General features: G+C 39.7%; 1 protein-coding gene across 2 annotated transcripts in view; it reads left to right on the top strand.

Annotated features, from left to right (window-relative positions):
* The window catches only part of LOC135547098 (inactive dipeptidyl peptidase 10-like), a 149,436-nt gene that overhangs the window by 113,062 nt on the left and 8,607 nt on the right, over window positions 1–27,767 (top strand). For both annotated transcript variants that reach the window (XM_064975769.1, XM_064975768.1), the window contains 12 exons: window positions 5,456–5,610; window positions 8,915–9,012; window positions 9,513–9,636; window positions 11,759–11,797; window positions 12,228–12,335; window positions 12,727–12,818; window positions 14,781–14,828; window positions 15,333–15,454; window positions 23,875–23,919; window positions 27,001–27,099; window positions 27,199–27,268; window positions 27,451–27,645. In XM_064975769.1, coding sequence (XP_064831841.1) covers window positions 5,456–5,610; window positions 8,915–9,012; window positions 9,513–9,636; window positions 11,759–11,797; window positions 12,228–12,335; window positions 12,727–12,818; window positions 14,781–14,828; window positions 15,333–15,454; window positions 23,875–23,919; window positions 27,001–27,099; window positions 27,199–27,268; window positions 27,451–27,645 — 1,195 coding nt within the window. The remainder of the gene's footprint in view (window positions 1–5,455; window positions 5,611–8,914; window positions 9,013–9,512; window positions 9,637–11,758; window positions 11,798–12,227; window positions 12,336–12,726; window positions 12,819–14,780; window positions 14,829–15,332; window positions 15,455–23,874; window positions 23,920–27,000; window positions 27,100–27,198; window positions 27,269–27,450; window positions 27,646–27,767) is intronic.

The following is a 27,767-nucleotide window of genomic DNA, read 5'->3' on the forward strand; positions in this document are numbered from 1 at the left end:
TGCATTTTAGAGTGGCCTTATATTGTCTCCAGCACAAGGTGCACTTGTGCAAAGATCATGCTGTTTAATCAGATTCTTGATATGCCACACCTGTCAGGTGGATGGATTATCTTGGCAAAGGAAAAATGCTTGCTAACAGGGATGTAAACAAATGTATGAGAGAAATAAGCTTGTTGTGCGTATGTAGTGGTGTAAAGTACTTAAGTACAAATACTTTAAAGTACTATTTAAATAGTTTTGGGGGGTATCTGTACTTTACTTTACTATTCATATTTTTAACTACTTTTACTTTTACTTCACTACATTGCTAAAGAAAATAATGCTGTTTTTTACTCCATACATTTTACCTGACTCCCAAAAGTAATCGTTAGATGTTGAATGCTTAGCAGCACAGAAAAATGGACCAATTCACGCACTTATCAAGACAACACAAATGCATCTATTGTAAATTATGTCTGAGTGTTGGAGTGTGCCCCTGGTTATCCATACATTTAAAAAAAAACAAGAAAATGGTGCTGTCTGCTCTGCTTAATAGAATTGAATTTAAAATTATTTCTACTTTTACTTTTGATACTTAAGTATATTTTAGCAATTACATTTACTTTTGATACTTAGGAATATTTAGAAGCAAATACTTTTAGACTTTTACTCAAGCAGCATTTTGCTGGGTGACTTTTACTTTTACTGGAGTAACTCTCTATTATTATACTTTTACTCAAGTATTACAATTGGGTACTTTTTCAGCCACTGTGCGCATGGAACATTTCTTGGATCTTTTATTTCAGCTCATGCAACATGGGACCAACACTTTACATGTTGCGTTTATATTTTTGTTCAGTTTAACTCAAGATATTTGTGACTGAATAACACAGTTCAGTGATTTTCAACAATTCTAACATGCCTCATCGTTTTCCTGATGATATCAAATTAGTCAAACACAGTCGGGGAGTCAAACCGCATTTTTTTAAACAAAATTTCCATTTCCCTTCAGCTACATAGTAGGTGGATGAATGAAATACTAAATTAGTACCGAATGCCAGTTTATGCAAAACAATGATTAATTATAAATGTGATGAAATAGCAGATTTGAAAACGGAAGAGCTAATTAAGTTTAGGAGAAAGACAGCCCATTACGTTACTCAGGAGAAATGAAACTTTACACAGTTTAAGAAAGCATTTTAGCAAGCATTTACTTTAACTGTGCAATTGTGTATAATTTTTGTTAATTTTTCCATCTGTACCTTTGTGAAGAATTATCATTGTAATGATTTACTGTGTGGGCATTTTTGCCTTGATATGGACATTCAGGGCCATATTAACTAAGCGTGTGCACTCAGCAATGAATAGGGAGGCAGGGTAGCCTAGTGGTTAGAGCGTTGGACTAGTAACCGGAAGGTTGCAAGTTCAAACCCCCGAGCTGACTAGGTACAAATCTGTCGTTCTGCCCCTGAACAGGCAGTTAACCCACTGTTCCTAGGCCGTCATTGAAAATAAGAATTTGTTCTTTAACTGACTTGCCTGGTTAAATAAAGGTTAAAAAAACACCAAAAGGCAAGCCAAAACATGACACTATTAATTTACAGTACAGTTTACCATTATTTCTCTTGATCTTTATTTGACCTTTTTGTTATTTCACCACTCTGGGGCACTCTGTTCACAACATTGACACAAGCAAAGCACTCGCCCACACAACGCCATCGGCCCAGTACAGTTGTAAACAGGATTCATCCTTGAAGAGCACACTTCTCCAGCATGCCATTAACCATTGAAGGTGAGCTTTTTCCCACTGAAGTCGGTTAAACTACATAAAGGTCAAGACCCTTGTGAGGATGACGAGCATGGATGACGAGCATGCAGATGAGCTTCCCTGAGACGGTTTCTGATAGGTTGTGCAGAAATTCTTTAGTTGTGCAAACCCACAGTTTCATCAGCTGTTCAGGTGTCTGGTCTCAGACAATCCCACAGATAAAGAAGCCGGATGTGGAGGTCCTGGGCTGGCATGGATACATGTGATATGCGGTTTTGAGGCCGGTTGGACGTACTGCCAAATTCTCTAAAATTACATTGGATGCGGTTTATGGTAGAGAAATTATCATTCAATTACCGGGCAACAGCTCTGGTGGACAATACTGCAGTCACCATGCCAATTGCACCCTCACTCAAAACTTGAGTCATCTGTGGCATTTTGTTACGTGTCAATTATGTTGCCACAGACCGTTAACTGCACTCGAACATCATGCTTGAGTTGTCGCAATACTTTAGTGCTCTCTATTTTTTTTTAGCACACTATCGACATATGGCCTTCTCACATGGAACAGTACAGATGAAACTTCAGGAAAGATGATTATATTAACTATTATCTCAAGGTGTTTCACACTAAACTTCCATATGCAGCGTTAACCGTGAATGAAGTCTCTGCGGATGAGGGAATATTGCCTTTAAATTACTCTATAACGTGGATCTTACGCAATACTTCAGTGATATGGATTGAATCAGGCCCTACATACTACATGGCCATTTTGTTGGAGAATACAGTGCCTTATGAATGTATTCACACCCCTCAACTTTGTCTGCATTTTGTTGAGTTACAGTCTGAATTTAAAATGGATTAAACTGAGATTTTTTTACACACAATACCCCATAATGTAAAAATGGAATTATGTTTTTCAATGTTTACTAATTCATTAAAAGTGAAAGCTGAAATGTCTTGAGTCAATAAGTATTCACCCCTTTGATATGGGTAACCTAAAAAAAATTAGTGTGTAAAAATGTGCTTAACAAGTCACATAATAAGTTGCTTGAACTCACTGTGTGCAATAATTGTGCTAAACATGATTTTTGAATCACTATCTCATCACTGTACTGCACACATACAAATATCTGTAAGGTCCCTCAGTCGAGCAGTGACCAGGGAGGTTTTCCAATGGCTCGCAAAAGAAGGGCAACTATGGGTAGATGGGTAAAAAAACGCAGACATCGACTAGCCCTTTGATCATGGTTATTGGAGCAAGTTATGGAGCAAGTTATTAATTACACTTTGGATTGTGTTGAAGGAAACTGCTCAGGGATTTCACCTTAAGGCCAATGGTATCTTTAAAACAGTTAGTGTTTAATGGCTGTGATAAGAGAAAACTGACGATGGATCAACAACATTGTAGTTAATCCACAATACTAACCTACCAGTCGAGCCAAATAGCCGATGTGAGCAAGACCTTTAAACAGGAACAAGACCTTTAAACAATATTCACAAGCCCGGGGGACCAGACGGATTACCAGGACGTGTACTCAGAGCATGCATGGACCAACTGGCAAGTGTCTTCACTGACATTTCCAACCTCTACCTGACCGAGTCTGTAATACCTACATGTTTCAAGCAGACCACCATAGTTCCTGTGCCCAAGAAAGTGAAGTTAACCTGCCAAATTGACTACCGCCCAGTAGCTTACACATCGGTAGCCATGAAGTGCTTTGAAAGGCTTGTCATGGCTCACATCAACACCATCTTCGCGGAAACCCGAGACCCAATCGAATTTGCAAACGGCCCCAACAGATCCACAGATGACGCATTCTAAATCTCTCCACACTGCCCTTTCCCACCTGGACAAAAGGAACACCTACTACTATGTGAGAATGCTGTTCATTGACTACAGCTCAGCGTTCAACACCATAGTGCCTACAAGGCTCATCACTAAGCTAAACTAAACGCCTCCCTCTTCAACTGGATTCTGGACTTCCTGATGGGCCACCCCCAGGTGGTGAGGGTAGGCAACAACACATCTGCCATGCTGATCCTCATCACAGGGGCCCCTCAGGGGTCCGTGCTTAGTCCCCTCCTGTCCTAACTGTTTACCCACGACTGCGTGGCCAAGCACGACTCCAACACCATCATTAACTTTGCTGATGACAACATCACTGACAACGATGGGACAGACTATAGGGAGGAGGTCAGAGGCCTGGCAGTGTAGTGGTGCTACAGAGGGTAGCACGTACGGCCCAGTACATCACTGGGGCCAAGCTTCATGCCATCCAGGACCTATATACTCGGCGGTGTCAGAGGAAGGCCCAAAAAATTGTCATGGTCTCCGGTCACCCAAGTCATAGACTGTTCTCTCTGCTACCACGCGATGCCGGAGCGCCAAATCTAGGTCCAAAAGGCGCCTTAACAGCTTCTACCCTCAAGCCATAAAACTGCTGAACAATTAATCATATGGCCACCCGGACTATTTACATTGACCCCCCTTTGTTTCTACACTGCTGCTACTCGATGTGTATTATCTATGCATAGTCACTTTACCCCTACCGTCATGTACAAATGACCTCGACTAACCTGTACTCCCACACATTGACTTGGTACCAGTACATAGTATATAGCCCAGGTATTTTATTGTGTTACTTTTTATTTTATAATTTACTTTAGTTTATTTAGTAAATATTTTATTGACTCTTATTTCTTGAACTGCATTGTTGGTGAAGGGCTTGTAGTAAGCATTTCACCTGTTGTATTCAGTGCATGTGGAAAATAACATTTGATTTGATAATTGACAGAATGAAAAGAAGGAAGCCTGTACAGAATCAAATATTCCAAAGCATGCATCCTGTTTGCAACAAGGCACTTAAGTAACACTGCAAAATTAATTAAGTTAAGTCTTTGTCCTGAATAGAAAGTATTATGTTTGGGGCAAATACAACACATTAGTACCACTCTTCATATTTTCAAACATAGTGGTGGCTGCATCATGCTATGGGTATGCTGATAATCGCTTAGGACTGGGGAGTTTTTCAGGATGAAGAAGAAACATAATAGACCTAGTCTATTAATAGCAGAGGCAAAATCCTAGAGGATAACCTGTTTCAGTCTGCTTTCCACCAGACAATGGGAGATTAATTCACCTTTCAGCGGGACAATAACCTAAAGCGCAAGGCCAAATCTACACTGGAGTTGCTTACCAAGAAGACAGTGAATGTTTCTGAGTGGCTGAGCTAAAGTTTTGACTTAAATCTGCTTAAACATCTACAGCAAGACCTGATAATGGTTAATGGTTGTCTAGCAATGATCAACAATCAATTTGACAGTTTTGAAAAGAATAATGACAAGAATTTTGAAAAGAATAATGGGTAAATGTTGCACAATCCAGGAGTGGAACACTCTTAGATACTTACCCAGAAAGACTCACAGCTGTAATCGCTGCCAAAGGTGCTTCTACAAATTATTGACTCAGGGGTGTAAATGCTTATGTAAATTTGATATTTCTGTACCTAAAAACAAAAGGCAAACATTTCTAAAAACATGTTTTCACTTTGTCATTATTGTGTGTGTAGATGGGTGAGAAAAAAAATGTATTGAATCCATTTTGAATTCAGGCTATAACAAGTCAAGGGGTATGAATACTTTCTGTATTTAATTTTCTCGAGATCTGCAATATATTTCTTATATATTCCTTGTGTCTCTTTACAGAGGAGATTCTCCAGTCACATATAGCACACTGGTGGTCACCGGATGGAGAGAGGTTGGCCTTCCTGGTCCTCAATGACACTCTGGTGCCCAATATGGCCCTTCCACGCTTCACTGGCGCTTCATACCCCAAAGGAAAGCAATACCCCTACCCTAAGGTAATCCTGAGATGATGTAGAAGTACATTGTCTGCTGCCACCCACCTATCTAGCTTCGATTGGTGGAATGAAACAAATTAACAAAATAACTCTGAGTACTCTGCGATTACAGTAAGATTAAAAAAATAAAAAATAAAAAAACATACTTTTTTTTCACCTTGTTGAGAACAAGTTCTCTGTTACAACTGCGATCTGGCCAAGATAGAGCAAAGCAGTGTGACACAAACAACACAGAATTACACATGGGATAAACAAATGTCCAGTCAGTTACACAATATAAAAGTCTATATACAGTGTGTGCAAATGTAGTAAGATTAGGGAAGTAAGGCAATAAATAGGAATAGTGGCGAAATAATTACATTTAGCATTAACAATGGAGATGATGATGTGCAGAAGATGAATGTGCAAATAGAGATAATTGGGTGCAAAGGAGAAAAAAGAAAAACAATATGGGGATGAGGTAGTTGGGTGGGCTATTTACAGATGGTCTATGTTATATATCTCTAGTCATTCAATCAAAACCAAATTAACATTCCTCTTGAGCTTTTAGAAATCACAATTAGATACACTACCAGTCCAAGGTTTTAGAACACCTACTCATTCAAGGGTTTTACTTGAATGATAGTGAAGTCATCAAAACTATTAAATAACACATGGAATCATGTAGTAACCAAAAATGTGTTAAATAAATAAAAATATATTTTATATTTGAGATACTTCAAATAGCCACTCTTTGCCTTGATGACAGCTTTGCACACTCTTGGAATTCTCTCAACCAGCTTCACCTGGAATGCTTATTCAACAGTCTTGAAGGAGTTCCCACATATGCTGAGAACTTGTTAGCTGCTTTTCCTTCAATCTGTGGTCCGACTAATCCCAAACCATCTCAATTGGGTTGAGGTCAGGTGATTGTGGAGACCAGGTCATCTGATGTAGCACTCAATCACTCTCCTTCTTGGTCAAATATCCCTTACACAGCCTGGAGGTGTGTTGGGTCATTGTCCTGTTGAAAAACAAATGATAGTCCCACTAAGCACAAACCAGATGGAATGGCGTATCGTTGCAGAATGCTGTGGTAACCAGGCTGGTTAAGTTTGCCTTGAATTCTAAATAAATCACAGACAGTGTCACCAGCAAAGCAGCCCCACACCATGACACCTCCTCCATGTTTTGCGGTGGGAAATACCCTTGCGGAGATCATCCGTACACCAACACCGCGTCTCACAAAGACATGACAGTTGGAACCAAAAATCTCTAATTTGTACTCCAGACCAAAGGACAGATTTCCACCTGTCTAATGTCCATTGCTCGTGTTTCTTTGCCCAAGTCAGTCTCTTTTTATTATTGGTGTCCTTTAATAGTGGATGTTGATGGTGAGATGTGTCTGTAACTTCAACTCTGTGAATCATTTATTTGAGCTGCAATTTCTGAGGCTGGTAAGTCTAATGAACTTATCCTAATGAACTCTGGGTCTTCCATTCCTGTGGTAGTCCTCATGAGAGCCAGTTTCATCTTAGCGCTTGATGGTTTTTGGACTGCACATGAAGAAACTTTCGAAGTTATTGAAATGTTCCGTAATTGACTGACCTTCATGTCTTAAAGCAATGATAGACTGTCATTTCTATTTGCTTATTTTACCAAATAGGTCTACCTTCTGTATTACACCCCCCCCCCCTCACACACACACACACATTTTGCACAACACAACTGATTGGCTCAAACGCATTAAGGAGGAAAGAAATTCCACAAATTAACTAAGAAGGCACATCTGTTAATTGAAATGCATTCCAGGTGACTACTTCATGAAGCTGGTTGAGAAAATGCATATGTTTGAACTCCTTCAAGACTGTTGAAAATGCATTTCAGGTGAAGCTGGTTGAGAGAATTCCAAGAGTGTGCAAATCTGTCATCAAGGAAACGGGTGGCTACTTGGAAGAATGTCAAATGTAAAATATATTTTGATTTCTTTAACACTTTTTTGGTTACTGCATGATTCCTTATGTGTTATTTCATAGTGTTGATGTCCTCACTATTATTCTACAGTGTAGAAAATAGTAAAAATGAATAAAAACCCTTGAATGAGTAGGTGTTCTAAAACTTTTGATCGGTAGTATAAATGTACTTTAATTTAATTTACAGTTTAAAACAGCAAATCCATTACCGTATCACTATAATTCTAAACTTCGATTTCACCTAACAACGGGAACTCATGGTCACCATCCTGATTGAATAAAACCCACAGCATGTCTAACTTCAAGGTACAGGAAGATCCATCCAAACAGTGTCCCTTTCCTGCAGCAATTAAGACTGAAACTCCCCACCAGATGTCTGTTGTTCCCCCAGTCCTGGGTGCGTACCAATGTACACCCTTTTCCCTACATAATTCACTCCTTTGACCAGGGGCCTATGGTACTAGTAATGTACTATGAAAGGAATAGGGTACCAATAGGGACAGAAACCCTGTGTCCTCTGTTTCTACATTGATAAATAGATAACTGAGGATACATAAATGATCCCTCTTCCTGCTTTTTGTCAGCCTCTTGCAACACAGCACTGTGGTCCAGTGTGAGGCCAATCCGGCCATGTGTTCTTGGCCCAAGGTTAAACTAGAAGCGTCAGAATCCATACCGCGGGTGAGAACCAGTAGAGCTTGGCATATGGCATTTAGGGTTGAGTGCCAACAGTGAATATGACACTGAATGTAGAAAAAGCACTGGTAAAGCATTGGTACTATATTAGGGAAGATTAGCATTAGAAAAGGTCAATACAATACTGTGTTGTAGCAGTGCCTATAAGAGGACTATTCATTCTCTATGGGGGCTTATACAGGCTTTGGTTCATATCTTCATGCATTGTTCAAGGCCAACCTTTGTGATTCTTATTCAGGTTTAAACATGGTTAGGCTAAATCCAGGGCTGCGTGTAAATGAGGTGATAAACAGCATGACTAAGGTTATCTCATTTTCTTTCATAACCATTAACATTTGTTTCACCGTTAGATAAAACGAGTTGATATTATGCGTTGTATTGTGTAAAGCCATAGCTATTATCCATTGTTAGGGCATGTGATCAATGATTCTAATGTGTTACTATTATCATCATCTCTATTGTTTCAGAATGTTTTGAAGTTGATGTTTTTATGTTGGTAGCACATATACAGTATAATATTGCTCTACATAACTACAATGTAATTATGCAATTGTTTGTTTCGGCGATATGGTGATTGCCTTCGTGTGGTGTTTTTAATCTGTGATTCATAATGTTTTATGGTGCTACAATATCTAAAGGACTGATTCTGTTTTCAGGCTGGCCAACCCAACCCCACAGTGAAGTTATACGTGGTGAATCTGTACGGGCCGACACACACACAGGAGCTCACACCACCAGACAGCCTCAAACTAAGGTGTGATTTACTGCCTGGAATAATGAAAACACATATTGGAGAGTTCGCTATTTGGAGGGACTAGGTCATGGTACATGTTGCAGATGATAACAACTTCTGTCCGTTCTCTCTCGTAGGGAGCACTATGTGGCAATGGTCCATGTTTCAGACAATAACAACTGTGGTTGTTCTCTCTCGTAAGGAGCACTATATGGCCATGGTCCATGTTTCAGACAATAATCACTGTGGTTGTTCTCTCTAATAAGGAGCACTATGTGGTCATGGTCCATGTTTCAGACAATAACTACTGTGGTTGTTCTCTCTCGTATGGAGCACTATATGGCCATGGTCCATGTTTCAGACAATAATCACTGTGGTTGTTCTCTCTAATAAGGAGCACCATGTGGTCATGGTCCATGTTTCAGACAATAACCACTGTGGTTGTTCTCTCTAATAAGGAGCACTATGTGGTCATGGTCCATGTTTCAGACAATAACCACTGTGGTTGTTCTCTCTCGTAGGGAGCACTATGTCGCCATGGTCAGTTGGATCAGTAAAACCAAGACGACGGTCAGGTGGATGAACCGTGCCCAGAATGTGTCCATCCTGACCGTGTGTGAGACCACCACGGGGGCCTGTGTTAAGGTGAGAGGCATGCTGGGTAGGGGGTGGTGGGCTTGGTAATGTTGAGACTAGGTCACACTCACCCTGGGGGGGGGGGGTCATTCTGTTATTGTGTCAGTGGGAGGACAGAGCAGACAATGCATTGACTTTATTACTGTTATGCTACCAAAGGGAGAGATACCATTGACTCGAATGCCTCATCTGATAGTGCTGTATCAGCTGTTGTGCTTTTTTGTGTGCTTTTTACTATGTCTGCTGAAGGACACTTGTGGAGGGGTGCACTTTTTCTGTTTTGTTTATCCACCACTTTGAATACAAATATTATCTTGTGGCATTTATCAGATTAACACACACTATTCATAGTCATATTAATTATTTTATTACTTTCAACTGGGAAGCCTTTATTAAATGATCATCTCAGCAAACTGTTTTCATTAAGTAAAGACTTATTCTTCACACTATTTGTTTTGATGGCAATGATTGCACAGTGTTATTATAAGCTATGTCTGGAAAAGGGCAGAGCTGCGGTCCCCCGTGGGGAAAACATGGGAGTCTATTGGACACGGTCCAGCTCGACTGTCCCAGGGTCAGGCCCCACAGACGGCTGGACCACAAACAAACAGACGCTCCAGCCAAGAAGCGGCTCCGCCTGGGCGCAGACTCAATTTCTCTGCCAATGCTTTTGTCCTTGTCTCCAATGGGTTTTTATTTAAAGAGCACAGATTCCGGATTTCCCCAGTTGGCATTTTAACCCTAAAAGCACCAACAGGGGGTCAAAAAAATGTCATTATTTCTAAACCTTTTTAGAAGGTTTCGGTCAAGCAACTTGTTACCAACAACAAAAAACTACATCTATCTAGATGCTTGTGTTAAAATGGAGGAATGAAACATAACCAGTCTTTTTATACTAGCGATGTGTGGTAGTATGAAAATTTGGGGCACAGCAGCCACTATAATAAAAATTCTATATATATAGAATTTTGATTATAGTGGCTGCTATGCCCCAAATGTTCATATATATATATATATATATGTGTATATATATATATGTGTATATAAATAAATATTTAACTTTCAGTCAATTTCTCTACACCAGTTGAGAGTCTCATCGTTCAGATACAATTGGAATTGAGTTGATCGCCCATAGCATTCCAAAATTAGAGCTAAAAGTCTGATGCCACCATATGGTCTAAATCGGCCATATCGGGGGACTGTAACGTTCTGGGTGTAGTGGGTGAGAAGTCAGGTGCAGGAAGCAGAGAGTTCAGGGTAGTGCTAATTTAATGCACAAAACGGCGAGCATAAGCCAACCCCACGAAAACACAGGGCGTACAACAAAACAAACACCCCAAACATGGGGACTTAAACTGTCCAGCAAAATCCACGAAATGGGAACCGCGTAACCCACAGACGTGCACACAAGGTACACAAAACAATCCCGCACAAAGAGCAGGTGGGCTGACTGGCTAATAAAGCCCAACTAATCAGCAAATACACAACAGGTGTAACCAATAAACAGACAAGGAGGGGTAGGAAAGAATCAGTGGTAGCTAGTAGGCCGGTGACGACGACCGCCGAGCGCCACCCAAACGGGAAGGGGAGCCACCTTCGGTAGGAGTCGTGACAGGGACACTTTAGGTACTACCAGTATCTCAGATTTGCCACTTTCTCAGCCTCTGAGTATTACAGGAAAAAAAACACTGAATAAATAACAGACAAATGTTCATAATTAGAATCTATGGGTGAAATTGATCAAAATATCTTTTAGAAAATGTAAACATTTATAAATGTATTTTTATTTTGGGAAATTAAAAACAATTTACTTGTGTTACAAAAGGTTAATAAAATAAAAAGTGTTAGAGTTTGACAAAGTGTTTCATTAATTTTTTTGAAAAGAAAAACAAAACACTTTTGGAACTTTTAGGTGTTGAAATATGTTGATGCTTTTAGAGTTAAAGTATTGGGGAAGAAAGGGAATTGAGTGATTTTGAGGGACTTAGGGCTGTCTTTGTGGGATGCTTAATTCCAACCAGGTTCCACGGCTATTCAGGTTTGCTGAAGTGGGTTGGGATGTAGTAATATGGGACATATTATAAATCGGGACATAATATTAACTGTTAACATTTTGGCCTTTCTATTTCAGAGGCATGAGGAGGTCTCAGAGCTCTGGCTTTCAAAGCAGGTAAAAAATATTTACTTTTGTCAGTAATGGCCAAACTTCCATTCAATCTTATTCAATAGATATTTGTTGTGCACTCATAGTAGTAAATGGCCTAAGTTGCCATTACTCTTTTACCGATGTAGGATCTTAAAATTGATTACTCTTTTGTTGCTGAGAATTGCAAACTTTTAGTGTATTTGAGTTTTAAAAAGGCTTCTAAAGTTTATAATTTCACTTGGAAATGTCAGACTTGATTTGCCCTAACAGAAAATGTATCAATCCCTACAAATATGACTATTAATTATAATCCTCATAATAATTCATATTTCCAGGATTATTTTCCTGCTGTAGTAAACTGGTTTAAATTAATGTATTTTACACAATCTCTGTGATCATGTAATGATGTCATAACACCCTAAACTAAAAATGTTTGCTGTTTTTGTTTCGGCAGAACCAGGAACCAGTGTTCTCCAGGGATGGCAGCATATTCTTCCTGACAGTGCCCGTCAAGCAAGGCGGGCGTGGAGAGTTCCATCACATCGCCATGTTCACCACACAGGTACTAGGGTCACGTCACCATAGTTACATCACTGATGAGGGTCACTCATGTCACCATGGTTACCACTCAAAGGGTTCTGTTACCATAGTTTCCACCGGGGTGAGAGTAATATCTCCATGGTTACAGCACAAGTGAGGGTAGGGTCACTACTGTGTGCCCATAGTGGTGAGCATCATCTCTCAATGGCCACTGTACTTTTTTGCAAATATATTATGTGATAACTCAATAAAAGTGGCTTCAACCACATCAAATTGCAATCCTTGCTAGTGACCAGTACTTAGGACGTATGATGATGATGATGATGATCTTGATGAGGATGATGTGATGACTCTGAAAACAGGAATTAAATAGATATTTGACGAGATGTTTCTCGTCTCCTTCCTTGCTCCAGTTCAGAGCAGATCAAAACGAGGTCCGCCATCTAACATCAGGAAACTGGGAAGTAACTAAGATCCTGGCCTATGATGAGAGCAACGACAACATGTGAGTGTCTCTTCTGAACTGTGCATAATAAATCAATATTGAGGATTCAGGTATTTAGTACGTACACAATTATTTGGACAGTGACACTTTGTTTTGGCTCTGTACTCCAGCACTTTGGATTTGAAATGATGCAATGACTATGATTAAAGTGCAGACTGTCCGCTTTAATTTGAGGCTATTTTCATTCATATCGGGTGAACTGTTTAGAAATTACAGAACTCTTTGTACACAGTCCCATTTAAGGGAACCAAAAGTATTTGGGCACATTTACTTATGTGTTTTAAAGTAGTCAAAAGTATGGTATTTTTGTGCCCATATTCCTAACATGCAATGATTACACATTGTAAACTTTCATTCATAGTCTAGGTTGGAGCAAACTCATGATGGGTATATGGAAAATTTGAGGATCATGTAGTTGCCTAACTCTATCGATGTTAAATTGAACTGGGTGAATGGACTATTAATGACAGTCATCCAACATGCTGTAATAGAAATAAGGCCATGCTCATGAAAAACAATTGTCCTCCCTTATCATAAATGGCACTGACCTCCACTGTTTTGAATACTTGCACATTAATGTGGATGCTACCATGATTACGGATAATCCTTGAATGATACGTGAATAATAATGAGTGAGAAAGGTACAGTGGCACAAAGATCATATACCCCCACGAAATGCTAACCTCTCACCATTAACAATAAAAAGGGAAGCTTAGCATTTTTTGGGGGGTATGACATTTATGCCTCTAACTTTTTAAATCATCATGATGATTTTGCGGGGAACACTTTGCTTCCTGAAAGTCCAATATCTTGAAAACTTGACTGCTGACTTGCAAAACATTTTGGGAATGTATCGTCAGTGGACTAATGAAACCTCATATTCATTGTATAATTTCAAATCCGAAGTGCTGGAGTACAGAGACAAAACAACACTACATTTATTGATAACACATTTTTTGGATAGTCCATCTGTAGATGCACTACAGACTATCTTCAGACTCTTACCCTTACCCTTACCCTCTTACTCTTAACCCTTACCCTAACCCTTATTCTAAACTTACCCTAACCCTTATTCTAAACCTAACAGTATATCTGGCAAGTAGTTGCTTATCAAAATATAGTATGACCATCTGTAGAGCATCTACAGATGGACTATCCAAGTGTGACCAATGTGTCACTGTCAAAATATTTTTGGACCTCACTATATATGAGTCTTATATGGATAGGTGACAGACAGTTGAGCATCTGCAGCCATGTTGAGTCCCATATGTAATAATTCCTGCATTGACTATAACATGACATTAATCATAATTCAACACATTCCTCATCAGTTCTTGACACAAAGGTATCTCATACATATGCAACAGCTCGTCTGGTCAACTGATCACATTATGTGCATGTATGGAATGATGAATGAATGCTGTAGAGGAGTTGACGACAGCACAAACCGAAAACATCATTGTTATCACAGTGAACTTGATTGTATGTTAAGGGGGGCTTTGTGTCATTACTCTTGTAAGAGTTGTGGTGTCAGGTACATTCCGAATCAAAATCTCAGACCAATGTAACTGCAAATCATAGACAGCACACCATAGTGCATTTGTGGGAAAAGGAGGTTTAAGAATTGACATTGCATTTTGCATCATAAAACATAGAACATTGAGTGTGAAACTGTATAGTACCTGTATAGCATGTTATTGTAGCTTGATAGGCAAGTGTTTTCTCCTCTCAACTTGACACTAATAAACCTCATGCGTATTGCCTCAAGACTGAGTGTCATTTGCATATGAAGTACACAGACAAATGCTGCTTATTTGAAAGTATCAGGTTTATTTCTCATCTAAATATGACATGTTGCAGACACAAAGCTGAGCTTGAGAGTGTATTTATGGCACAACCTTGTTAGAGAAGGCCACCGGATTTCTTTGAGACTCAATTAACTTGTTTGTTTCTTCTATACAGATATTTTCTCAGCACTGAAGGCTCACCGCGAAGAAGACAGCTTTTCAGGTGACTCATTTAGCAACCTGTCCTGAATCTTGCTTTTGACAGCTCCCCTTTGATTTACAGTCCCTCTCATATTCTGTCATTTTTCTTTTAGCGACGAACATGTCATAACAACAGTAAACATCTGAGGTTGTGTGCTTACAGAAATGTAGAGACACTCTCATGTAAGATCGTGTACACTGGATGATACTTGTTTTATAAAGAGTATGGAGGTTGCACAAGCACATTAGGTTATGATAATTACATTTTTCAACAAACCTTTTCTAAATTCAGCTGCTCTTTTGATAAGGGAGAATCATCTTAATTACATTTAAAATGCTTTCAGGTGAACCAATGACTTGAAGCTCCCAACCTCAACATTGCTTGTCTCCTCATTTATGTAGAGTGTAAATATCATGTGCCAACTGCAAACACCACAGGTGCTAGATACTCTATAGTCCTGTTCTTTAGGGTTTGCAGTGGATGTTAAAACGGTCGCCTAATCTTCCGTCTTCCCCTTCCTTTCAGTGTGAAGACTGTCGGGTTGTTCCCTCGACACTGTCTGACGTGTGAGCTAAATAAGGCGCACTGTCTGTTCTTTAATGCTGAGATAAGCCCCAATGATAAGCATATCATCCTCCACTGTAAAGGTAAGCTAGCCGAGCTAAATGATGAGTTAGCTAAATCCTAACTCGGTGCATTGGATTCCACTCTTTACCACCAAGATAGCACTAGCAGGCCAATGCAAAGTAAACATGTCATTACACTGTAAAGTCTTATCCAGCTTACCTAAATAACTAACTCAGACAGTCCATTGTAAAGTAGTGCTCCATAGCGCCAAGACAGCACTAACAGGCTAAAGCAAACGTCATTTTGCACTTTAAATGTTAGTCAGCTAAGCTAAATTCTAACACAAGCAGTGCATCATTCTGAAGGCTAATATTGATCTACATGCTAGCACCCCTCATCTGTCTTTGTTGAAGTTAGATAAATATTGATAGAGCTTAGGAAACTAAAGCATCAACCTTCTTTGAGAGGTAATTTAAAGACATTAGTGACCAACATCAACCAACCATTCATTATTTGAAACGGTGAAGTTATGCCAGCTAGGCCATTTGTTAAACCCAACCAATGCATCATCCGCTTAGACTTAGATTCAGGATCAGAGATACAGTACATATAAGATAAATTATTAGATCCAGCAAAAGTACATAAATTCCTCTAACTGCTCACTGTTTCCCTGTAAGGTATATCACATGCTATCAGAGAATAGCCAATCCAACAAACACCAATGTGATAGTAGGATAGTAATGCTAAAAGCAAACATAACCGGCTCCTAAACATACACTGAAGATATATGTTAGAGACACAAACAGAATGTGATTTTATACCAGGGATATACACTACTGTTCAAAAGTTTGGGGTCACCTGGAAATGTCCTTTTTTCTCCATTAAAATAACATCAAATTGATCCGAAATACAGTGTAGCCATTATTAATGTTGTAAATGACTATTGCAGCTGGAAACAGCCGATTGTCTATGGAATATCTACATAGGCGTACAGAGGCTCATTATCAGCAACCATCACTCCTGTGTTCCAATGGCACGTTGTGTTAGCTAATCCAAGTTTATCATTTTAAATGCTAATATATCATTAGAAAACCCTTTTGCAATTATGTTAGCACAGCTGAAAACTGTTGTTCTGATTTAAAAAGCAATAAAACTGGCCTTCTTTAGATTAGTTGAGTATCTGGAGCATCAGCATTTGTGGGTTCGTTTACAGGCTCTAAATAGCCAGAAACAATTAACTTTATTCTGAAACTCTACAGTCTGTTCTTGTTCTGAGAAATGAAGGCTATTCCATTGTGAGAAATTACCAAGAAACTGAAGATCTCGTACAACGCTGTGTACTACTCCCTTCACAGAACAGCGCAAACTGGCTATAAGAAAGGGGAGCGGCAGGACCCGGTGACCAATTAAGCAAGAGATCAAGTACATTAGAGTGTCTAGTTTGAGAAACAGACACCTCACAAGTCCTCAACTGGCAGCTTCATTAAATAGTACCTGCAAAACACCAGTCTCAATGTCAACAGTGAAGAGGTGACTCCGGGATGCTGGCCTTCTAGGCAGAGTTGCAAAGAAAAAGCCATATCTCAGACTAGCCAATAAAATAAAATATTAAGATGGGAAAAAGAATACAGACACTGGACAGAGTAAGATTGGAAAAAAGTGTTATGGACAGACAAATCTAAGTTTGAGGTGTTCAGATTACAAAGAAGATCTTTCGTGAGATGAAGAAAAATTAAAAGAGGCGTACAGAGGCCCATTATGACCCAAAGCACAGCTCCAAACTATGCAATAACTATTTAGGGAAGAAGCAGTCAGCTGGTATTCTGTCTATAATGGAGTGGCCAGCACAGTCACCGAATCTCAACCCTATTGAGCTGTTGTGGGAGCAGCTTGACCGTATGGTAAGGAATAAGTGCCCATCAAGCCAATCCAATTTATGGGAGGTGCTTCAGGAAACATGGGGTGAAATCTCTTCAGATTATCTCAAAAAATTGACAACTAGAATGCCAAAGGTCTGCAAGACTGTCATTGCTGAAAATGGAGGATTCTTTCACGAAAGCAAAATTTGAAGGACACAATTATTCTTTTAATTAAAAATAATTATGTATAACCTTTTCAACTATTTTCTAAAGGGTTCAGGTCTGGAGACTGGCTAGGCCACTCCAGGACCTTGAGATGCTTCTTACGGAGCCACTCATTGGTTGCCCTGGCTGTGTGTTTCGGGTCATTGTCATGCTGCAAGACCCAGCCACGACCCATCTTCAATACTCTAACTGAGGGAAGGAGGTTGTTGGCCAAGATCTTGCGATACATGGACCCATCCATCCTCCCCTGTTCTTGGGGTTGTACTCATCCTTCTTCTTCCTTCAAACATGGCGAGTGGAGTTTAGACCAAAAAGCTCTATTTTTGTCTCATCAGACCTCATGACCTCCCATTCCTCCTCTAGATCATCCAGATGGTCATAGACAGACTTCAGATGGGCCTGGACATGCGTTGGCTTGAGCAGGGGGACCTTGCGTGCGCTGCAGGATTTTAATCCATGACGGTGTAGTGTGTTACTAATGGTTTTCTTTGAGACTGTGGTCCCAGCTCTCTTCAGGTCATTGACCAGGTCCTGCCATTTAATTCTGGACTGATCCCTCACCTTCCTCATGGTCATTGACGCCCCACGAGGTGAGATCTTGCATGGAGCCCCAGACCGAGGGTGATTGACCGTCATCTTGAACTTCTTCCATTTTCTAATAATTGCTCCAACAGTTGTTGCCTTCTCACCAAGCTGCTTGCCTATTGTCCTGTAGCCCATCCCAGCCTTGTGCAGGTCTACAATTTTATCCCTGATGTCTTTACACAGCTCCCTGGTCTTGGCCATTGTGGAGTGGTTGGAGTCTTTTTGATTGAGTGTGTGCACAGGTGTCTTTTATACAGGTAATGAGTTCAAACAGGTGCAGTTAATACAGGTAATGAGGAGGGATTCTTAAAGAAAAACTAACAGGTCTGTGAGAGCCGGAATTCTAACTGGTTGGTAGGTGATCAAATACTTATGTCATGCAATAAAATGCAAATTAATTTCTTAAAATTCATACAATGTGATGTTCTGTATTTTTGTTTTAGATTCCGTCTCTCACAGTTGAAGTGTACCTATCGTAAAAATTATAGACCTCTACATGCTTTGTAAGTAGGGAAACCTGCAAAATAGGCAGTGTATCAAATACTTGTTCTCCCCACTGTACACACACACACACACACACAAGACACACAAGACAATCACATTATAATAACAACAGGCACTAAAAAGACTATCCCTGGCATTTCATTCTCCGCCACCTACTTTAATCTTACCACTCACTTTAAAGACATGTTACTATTTAGCCATTTTTTTTCAGTGAGAACTTGAAACTACCTATGGAGGTTATAAGTTTGAAATTCTTTGGAAGATTATTCAGCATTAGCCCAGTATAAAAACGTTTCTTTCCCTGTACCAGTTCAAAATCTAAAAGGAACTAAGTCAGTTTCACTCTTTCTAGTTGAATAGTTATGGTTATCCCTTACTAAGTTAAAGTAGTTACATAAGTATCTGGGGACCATACAGTGGACAATCGTATGTACAAGACACCATTTTCAAAGTAGGAATAGTCAAGATGTGTAAGTGCTGGAAGTTTAAGAATAATCCTGACTAATTTGTTCTGAGATGTCTGCAATAAAAAATGTTATATCTTGGGGGCACTATTGTACCTGGAAGAGCATGCATTAGTCGAAGTGGCACTGAACAATATCCCCTGCCAATGTCCCCATTTGCGTTCTTATCCCGATATTTGGAGGTTCTAGCCAGGGAACCTAATTTTATGGATCAGTTTGGCGATAACATTTTCTGCCATGCTCTCCCCTGTCAGATGGTTATCTAGCACACATCCAAGATACTTAACAGAGTATTTTGCTGTGACTACTATGTTACCTACTACCACCTTAAAATCTGGGGATTTCCTCAGTTTCACTTTAGACCTGAACAAGATTGACTGACAGCTTTTTTTCATATAGCCATTTAATGACATTCAGAAGTTCAGCACTGAGGGCTTTCTCAACCACATTTTTGTCTTTGTGGGTAACCAACAGTGCAGAAAAGGTCACATGTACAGGCAGATTTCAGATAATTTATATACAATAGAAATAAAAGTGGACCCAGCACACTCCCTTGGGGTACCCCGCAGTTCAAGATTTTGGGTTTAGACAGGGTCCCATCCACATCCACCATCTGTTTTCTTCCTTGCAGGTAAGAGCTGACCTATTTTACTGCTAAGTTGTTAAAGCCCATGGCTCTTAGTTTGATTAACAGAATCTCATGATCCACTGTATCAAACCCCTTTTTGAGATCTAACATAACCATACCACAAAATTTCCCCCTGTCTACTTCCTTATGTGGTCAGTCAGATATAGTAGGCAGGTGTCAGTGGAATGGAATAATGAACTTCCTGTCTGCAATATCATATACAGTGCCTTTCAAAAGTATTCATCCCCCTTGGCGTTTTTCCTATTTTACTGCATTACAACCTGTAATTTAAATAGATTTTTATTTGGATTTCATGTAATGTAGATACACAAAATAATAAAATTTGGTGAAGTGAAAAGAAAAAAATAACTTGTTTAAAAAAATTCAAAAAAATGTAAAACGGAAAAGTGGTGCATTCATATGTATTCACCCCCTTTGCTATGAAGCCCCTAAATAAGATCTTGTGCAACCAATTACTTTCAGAAGTCACATATTTAGTTAGATTGCACACAAGTGGACTTTATTTAAGTGTCACATGATCGCGGTATATATACACCTGTTCTGAAAGGCCCCAGAGTCTGCAACACCACTTAGCAAGGAGCTCTCCAAACAGGTCAGGAACAAAGTAGTGGAGAAGTGCAGATCAGGGTTGGGTTATAAAAAAATATCCCAAACTTTGAACATCCTACGGAGCACCATTAAAACCATTATTAAAAAATGGAAAGAATATGGCACCACAACAAACCTGCCAAGAGAGGGCCGCCCACCAAAACTCACAAACCAGGAAAGGAGGGCATTATAATCAGAGAGGCAACAAAGATACCAAAGATAACCCTGAAGGAGCTGCAAATCTCCACAGCGGAGATTGGAGTATCTTTCCATAGGACAACTTTAAGCCGTATACTCCACAGAGCCGGGCTTTACAGAAGAGTGTCCAGAAAAAAGTCATTGGTTAAAGAAAAGAATAAGCAGACACGTTTGGTGTTCGCCATAAGGGATGTGGGAGACTCCCCAAATATATGGAAGAAGGTACTCTGGTCAGATGAGACTAAAATTGAGCTTTTTGGCCATCAAGAAAAACGCTATGTCTGGCGCAAACTGAACACCTCCCATCACCCCAGAACAGCATCCCAGCATCCAGTGAATCATGGTGGTGGCAGCATCATGCTGTGGGGATGTTTTTCATTGGCAGGAACTGGGAAACTGTTCGGAATTCAAGAAATGATGGATGGCACTAAATACAGGAATATTCTTGAGGGAAATCTGTTTCAGTCTTCCTGAGATTTGAGACTGGGACGGAGGTTCACCTTCCAGCAGGACAATGACACTAAGCATACTGCTAAAGCAACACTCGAGTGGTTTTAAGGGGAAACATTTAAATGTCTTGGAATGGCCTAGTCAAAGCCCAGACCTCAATCCAATTGAGAATATGTGGTATGACTTAAATATTGCTGTACACCAGCGGAACCCATCCAACTTGAAGGAGCTGGAGCAGGTTTGCCTTGAAGAATGGGCAAAAATCCAAGTGGCTAGATGTGCCAAGCTTATAGAGACATACCCCAAGAGACTTTGCAGCTGTAATTGCTGCAAAAGGGGGGGTGAATAGTTATGCACGCTCAAGTTTCTCTTTTTTTTGTCTTGTTTCTTGTTTGCAAATATTTTGTATCTTCAAAGTGGTAGGCATGTTATGCAAATCAAATGATACAACCCCCCCTCAAATCAATTTTAATTCCAAGTTGTATGGCAGCAAAATAGGAAAAATACCAAGGGGATGAATACTTTCGCAAGTCACTGTAGCTTTGAAATCGTGTCATTATGTACTTTTGAGGAAAATAAGTTTTTCGACAGATACACTTTGAGAAGGGATTGCATGACAATTAGCTTAGCAATAGCGTGATGCAGCATGACAACGTGAACACGGTTGGTCGACAGTCTGCTGGGACGGGCATTATCCTATTTCCTTTCTATAATATCTCTGGCAACGGCACCATGCAATGCACCCTGGACTAAAAAGGGAGACAAATAGGAAAAATGTGCATTTCTCGAGGTAGGAATATCTAAAAAATAAAATAATGCCCAATGGCTCATTCGAGAGAACATCCTCCTGACCTATGACATATGACAATGTATTTTGACATTTATGATAGATATTTCCGCAATCTAAAATCCTATTCCTATTAACTTCCAGTGTAGCGAGAGGGACTTTATCACAGTGCTACGTCATACCTGCCGGATTTCTGCCTGCTTGAACTCCAATAACTCAGATACACATGAAAACATGGAATGACACAGGAAATCAATAGAACATCACTCAGGGATGCACATCAACAATATAACATTACAAAATGGGTGAACCTTTCCTTTAAAAGGCCAGAGACACATCATTACCAGGGGGAGTTCTTGCAATTTGTGCTGGGAATTATCAAATTTTTGAGTGTAGATTAAATAATCTTGTTGTGATGAAGAGTCTAATATGAATTAATATGAAAATGAACTCCAGGGACACCTGCACCTTGAGTTGCACCCAATTCGTTGGGGAATGGGCTCTACAAGGTGTCGAAGGAGTTCCAGGGGTGCTGGCCCTGTTGTGTCTAACGCTTCCCACAGTTGTGTCAAATTGGCTGGATGTAGTTTAGGTAGTGGACCATTCTTGACACATTGGAAACTGTTGAGTGTGAAAAACCCAGCAGCTTTGCAGTTCTTGACACACCCTGACCAGTACAGCTGGCACCTACTACCATACCTCTTTAAAAGGCACTTAAATATTTTGTATTGCTCATTCACCCTATGAATGGCACACATACACAATCTATGTATCAATTGTCTCAAGGCTTAAAAATCCTTTGACATTTCTCCTCCTCTTCATTTACACTTCAATAAGGGATCATAGAGTAGCTTTCACCTGGATTCACCTGGTCAGTCTGTGTCATGGAAAGAGCAATGTTTTGTTAACTCTGTGTCTAGTTCCAATTTAATCAACCATTTTCTGTCATTGGCCCTGTGAGTCACAACCCATTTGACAGATGTCAGGAGTTTGCCTTTGGCAATCTGTCATTATTGAACATTTAGTGTAGAGAGACTATCAAACAATTCAAAATAAAATTAGCCTCTCTATTGTGTATAATTGCTTTACGTGCTGTTATCGTGCCATGCACAGTGCATTAAAGAGAGTTTATTGCCACTGTGGTTGTTTATTGTTTAGGTTTGTTTTAACCACATGTATTCGTAATGTATGCTTGGGTGCGTTTGTCTTGTGCACCATGAGTTAATGGGCAAAATGTACCATCCTGTTTTTGAGCAATAAACACAATGCAGTTAGCATGTCATCTGAGGATAAGGCTAAATTCAGTAAAAACCAGGCAGCTTGTCATGACCACTCTCCTCAACAAGCGTATTAAAGCTAGTTAATTCCCTCCATTAAACGCAACGGATATCATTACCATTGTCGAGCAGGTAGAAATGCTATAACAGCAGCCCTTTTCCTTTGCTGAGTTTGCAATATCCTTGAGAGCCATTGCTCCTCGAATGATTTAATGCTGCATTGTTGTGAATTATCTTATTATCTTTTCTAACAAAAACAACAACCATGTAAGACATGATAAAACTCGCTTTAGGGGTGAAAATGAAACTATGCTTCCTCTTCATTGATCTGTGTTGGGCTTTAAAAGCCTCATATGTTTACCATTCCTGGTAATAGTGTGTGGTTGTAAAATCACCATTACCCCGGTTACTATTATTCAAACGGAAGGGCTAGCCTGAGTGAACAGTGATTTGTGGAGGGTTGGGGTATCCCCTGAGGTATCCGCTTGATCTTATTAACCTCAGATTGGGTGTCTTCCAATGGGCGCTGAATATAATTGACTTAATCTGAAAGGCCTGGTTTATTAGAGGCAGTTTGAATTACCTTTAACTACTGAGTGTAATAGGTAAAGAAGTGGAGGTAAATTTGGTTACATTGGTTGTGACAGCAGCTAGGGGATTGGAAAGGCTGCTGCCATTGTATTTGTGACTATGCTACCCTGCTTGAGACATGCTATTTTTTTTTATCTCTTTATGTACAAATAGGATGCATTTGTATGTCTTACTCCTCTAACGTGTATTGCTTGGGGAAACTGGTATTTTGTGACTCAAGCTTAAGTTGTCGACTCAAGTCACACCAAATTGTAAATCTTCAGCCATTCAAAGGATTTGAGGATACTGATTTCAAATCTTTTAATCCTTTTTTTCCCCCGCAGGTCCCGGAGCACCTACTGTGATCTTACACAGCCTCAATAATGCCAGTAAGAAGTCAACTTAATCTCTCTTTTTTTTTGTAATAGTATTTTTATTGGAATTTCACAGTTTTCACCCAAATTAAGAGATACAACAACAGAGACGAGGCACACAGAACAAAAACAAATCACCATCATTGCCTCTCTCAATACATACATTTTAAACCAACTTACAAACAGAAATGAAACAAAAAAGCTCAGTTTAAACCAAGAGGTTAGGTTGCACACTTGGAACGTACAGTGTAGTTCTAAAATACATAGATCCCCGCCATTCTAAGTGAATCCTTGCAGCATAATAGCTGATACATCAGGTTCTAGGTAATTTAGATAAGGTTTCCATACTTTGTAGAACTGGTCTGTTTTAGAATGCAATGTACATGTCAGATATTCCAGAGGCACCCATTCAAATAGTATCTTATGCCAATCTTTAATAGAAGGGACCTTATTACTAATCCACTGTAAAATTATGTTTTTCCTCGCTGCGAAGGTAAGGATGTTGTAAAGCCTCCTTTTACCCACAGAAGTAACATGCCTACTAGGGAGACCTAACAATAAAGAAACTGGGTCCAGCTCTAGATCAACCCCTAGGATCTTTTCAATTTCTTGCAGAACACCAGACCAGTATCTTTGTATTTTGGTACATGACCATAAACAATGTGTTAGGGTGCCTGTATCAGTTTTGCATTTAAAACACTGAGGGGAAGAGGAAGTGGGGCTAAAAGCATATCTGCGATATGGGGATATATGCAATCTGTGTATTATTCTTAATTGGATTGCTCTAGTACGGTTACATATAGATATTGTTTTTGCATATCTCCAAATGTCCTCCCACGTCTCTTCGTCAATAGTAACAGACAATTCTTTCTCCCACACTTGTTTCACCCTCTGTGTGTTGACAGCAGAAAAGGACCTTAAAGTATCATAAAACAGACTTACAGACATTTTCCTTTGTGGGAGAAAAAGCATTTTTTCAATGACAGACATATCAGGGTTACCAATTAAGGTGGTGCTCTTCAGAATATAATGTCTTACTTGTAGGAAGCGGAAAAAGTCCTGCTTTGGGAGTCAATATTTCTCGACCATCTGCTCAAATGACAACAAAATCTTATCAGCAAATAAGTCATTTAGCCTGCGTATGCCCTTATTAAGCCATAAGTTAAAACCAGCATCCAGCAATCCTGGACTGAAATCTGGGTTATTAAGAATTGGGGTAAGAGCAGAGGTTAGTTTGGACCTTCCCAGGAAGCGTTGAACTGACCTCCATACTTTGAGTGTGTTAAGTGTAACGGGATTATTGCAGTGATCTTTTATAGACTTAAAACTTCTGAAGAATAAAAGATCCTGTAAGGGGTATTTTGAAAGAGAAGTCTCAATGTCTAACCAAATAGAGGAGTCATCATTTGTGATCCAGTCAGAAATATAACAAAGGTGGGCACACCATTGATAGAACCTGATATTGAGCAGGTCCAAGCCGCCCATAGAACTTGGCAGCTGCAATATTGCCATCTTAAGTCTTGGCTTGCGTTTACTCCATATAAAGGAACTTAGCCATCCATTTACATCCTTTATTACTGTATTGGAGAGTAATACTGGGATCATTTGGATTGGGTAAAGTAGCCTAGGTAAGATGTTCATTTTCAAAAGGGATATTCTACCCAACCAAGAAACCGGGAGAGAGTTCCAGCGCTCCAGATCCTGTCTTATTGTATCAAACAAGGGAACAAAAAATTGGCTTTGTACATTAGCTGGAATTTTGGAGTTACAAATATCCCCAGATACATGAAACCTGAGGGAGACCATTTAAAAGGGAAGGGGGGAGAAGTATTAGGTACCGAGTGTAGGCTACCAAGTGGCATAGCCTCTGACTTAGTAAGGTTAATCTTATAGCCTGAGAATTCGCTGAATAATTCAATAATATTAATAAGAGATGTAATTGAAGTCTCGGGACTAGAGATGAATATCAGGACATCATCAGCATACAAGCTTATTTTATGGTGAACATCACCAATGAGCAGCCCATCTCTCTTAACTGATAGGTATGTCATAAACTGCTCAAAGGAGTTAGCGAGACAACTTAGAACGTTGGCATTTTGCCAGAACCAACAAGTGTAAAAAAAAAAATAATAACAAAAAAAAAGCTATTGCTCACTTTGTTCAAATATTGAAGAATTGCTGTTGAAAAATACCAGCCCCCCTCTCACTGGTACCCTTGTTGACTCTGAACTAGCAATGCGAATCGACCCCTTGCTGTCTTAATTTCCTTATTTTCATTTACACCATCCATGTCTGGATATCTGTCATTGTTTTGTCTTGAACGTTAACAGCTGCAGTGGAAAAAATGCAATCAATTTGCCCAGGGTTATTTGGACAAACCTTCCAATCCACAGCTGAGAACTTCAGGGCCTTGGCAGTTTCATAATGAGACGTCTATTGATTTGGGGTTTCTATTGAAAATACTGGATGAATTATTTTTTTCCAGTTTCCTCTCAGATGGCTGAAATGAAGGATAAAATAGGCATTCATTGTGTAGTTCAATGTGGAGAAAATGGCAGGGGGGCTTCTTTTAAAAACAACCATTGACAAGCAGTTGGTAAATATGAGATATCTTTGGCGAAAGGAAAACTTTCTGCATGCCAGTGAGTCTGCTATTTGCTCTGCCAGCTGTGGCAAGATCAATAGCACACCTACTCAATCGTATACAGCAGACACTGATTAAGTTACAGTGGTCAAACTCAGATACAGGCAGCACCGATCAGGCTACATTAGTTCCTTATTTCCTCATCTTATTCTGAGTTAGAAAATACAATGCATCTGGTTGTATGCACCATTCAAAGGCTTGTTGTAAGGGCTAAACAATTGGCACCTGGTTGGTTATCAAGGACACTGTTCAACTCCCCACTAGAATTATCATTAAAAAGTGTGCGGGAAATCCTTGAAAGCTGTAAAGTTTATTTTTATTTCATTTCAGGCTTGAATGAGAAGTCTTTATGCGTTATATAAGTCTAATATAATTCCACTTGCATCTCGCTAGAATAAGTGGCCCACATTGTGAACATATCTAAAACTAATGCAACCTTTTCCCCCTATTAGATTACTACATCCTTGAGAACAACTCTCTACTAAAGGCCGCTTTAAAGGTCAAGAGGATTCAGATGACGGATTTCAGAATAATCCAGATGGAACATTTTGGTATGACCGATCATTTTGGCTAATGACACATTTTTTTTCTGTCAGTTTCTCTAATCTATTATTCTAAGGTTGTTGCTAATGGCTACTTTCTCTGCTCAGATCTGCCTTTGAAGATCTCTTACCCACCGGACTTTTCTGAATCGCGTCACTATGGCTTGCTATTGATAGTGTACGTATCGCCATCAGTATCTGTGCTTACTGTTGTTGAATTAATCTGTTTGAAGTGTTTTTATCTATGTATTCCCATCTATTATGATTGATATGAACCCCATCGCGTGAGAGTCAGACTGTCGTTACAGTGCTCATAGTGTCAACACTATTTCATTCTAACAATTATATTTATTCTTTCAGCGATGGCTCCCCCGGTGGCCAGGCGGTGAGCGACCGTTTCGTCCTGGACTGGGACTCAGTTCTGGTCAGCTCGGATAACGTCATAGTGGCTCGTCTGGATGGCAGAGGGAGTGGCTTCCTGGGCCAGAGGGTTCTACATGAAGTCCACCGGCGTTTGGGAACCGTAGAGGTGCAGGATCAAATCACAGCTGTGGAGTATGTATTAGTTTTATCCCATTAAATGTAATTTGGTTTTAACTCTAGCTATATCAATAAGTAATTAGCCTTAGAATACATGCTAATTCAACAATCTGCTCACGTTTTCCATTTAGCTGTCA

Source organism: Oncorhynchus masou, chromosome 10, assembly GCF_036934945.1.
Source record: "Oncorhynchus masou masou isolate Uvic2021 chromosome 10, UVic_Omas_1.1, whole genome shotgun sequence".
Classification (NCBI taxonomy): Eukaryota; Metazoa; Chordata; class Actinopteri; order Salmoniformes; family Salmonidae; genus Oncorhynchus; species Oncorhynchus masou.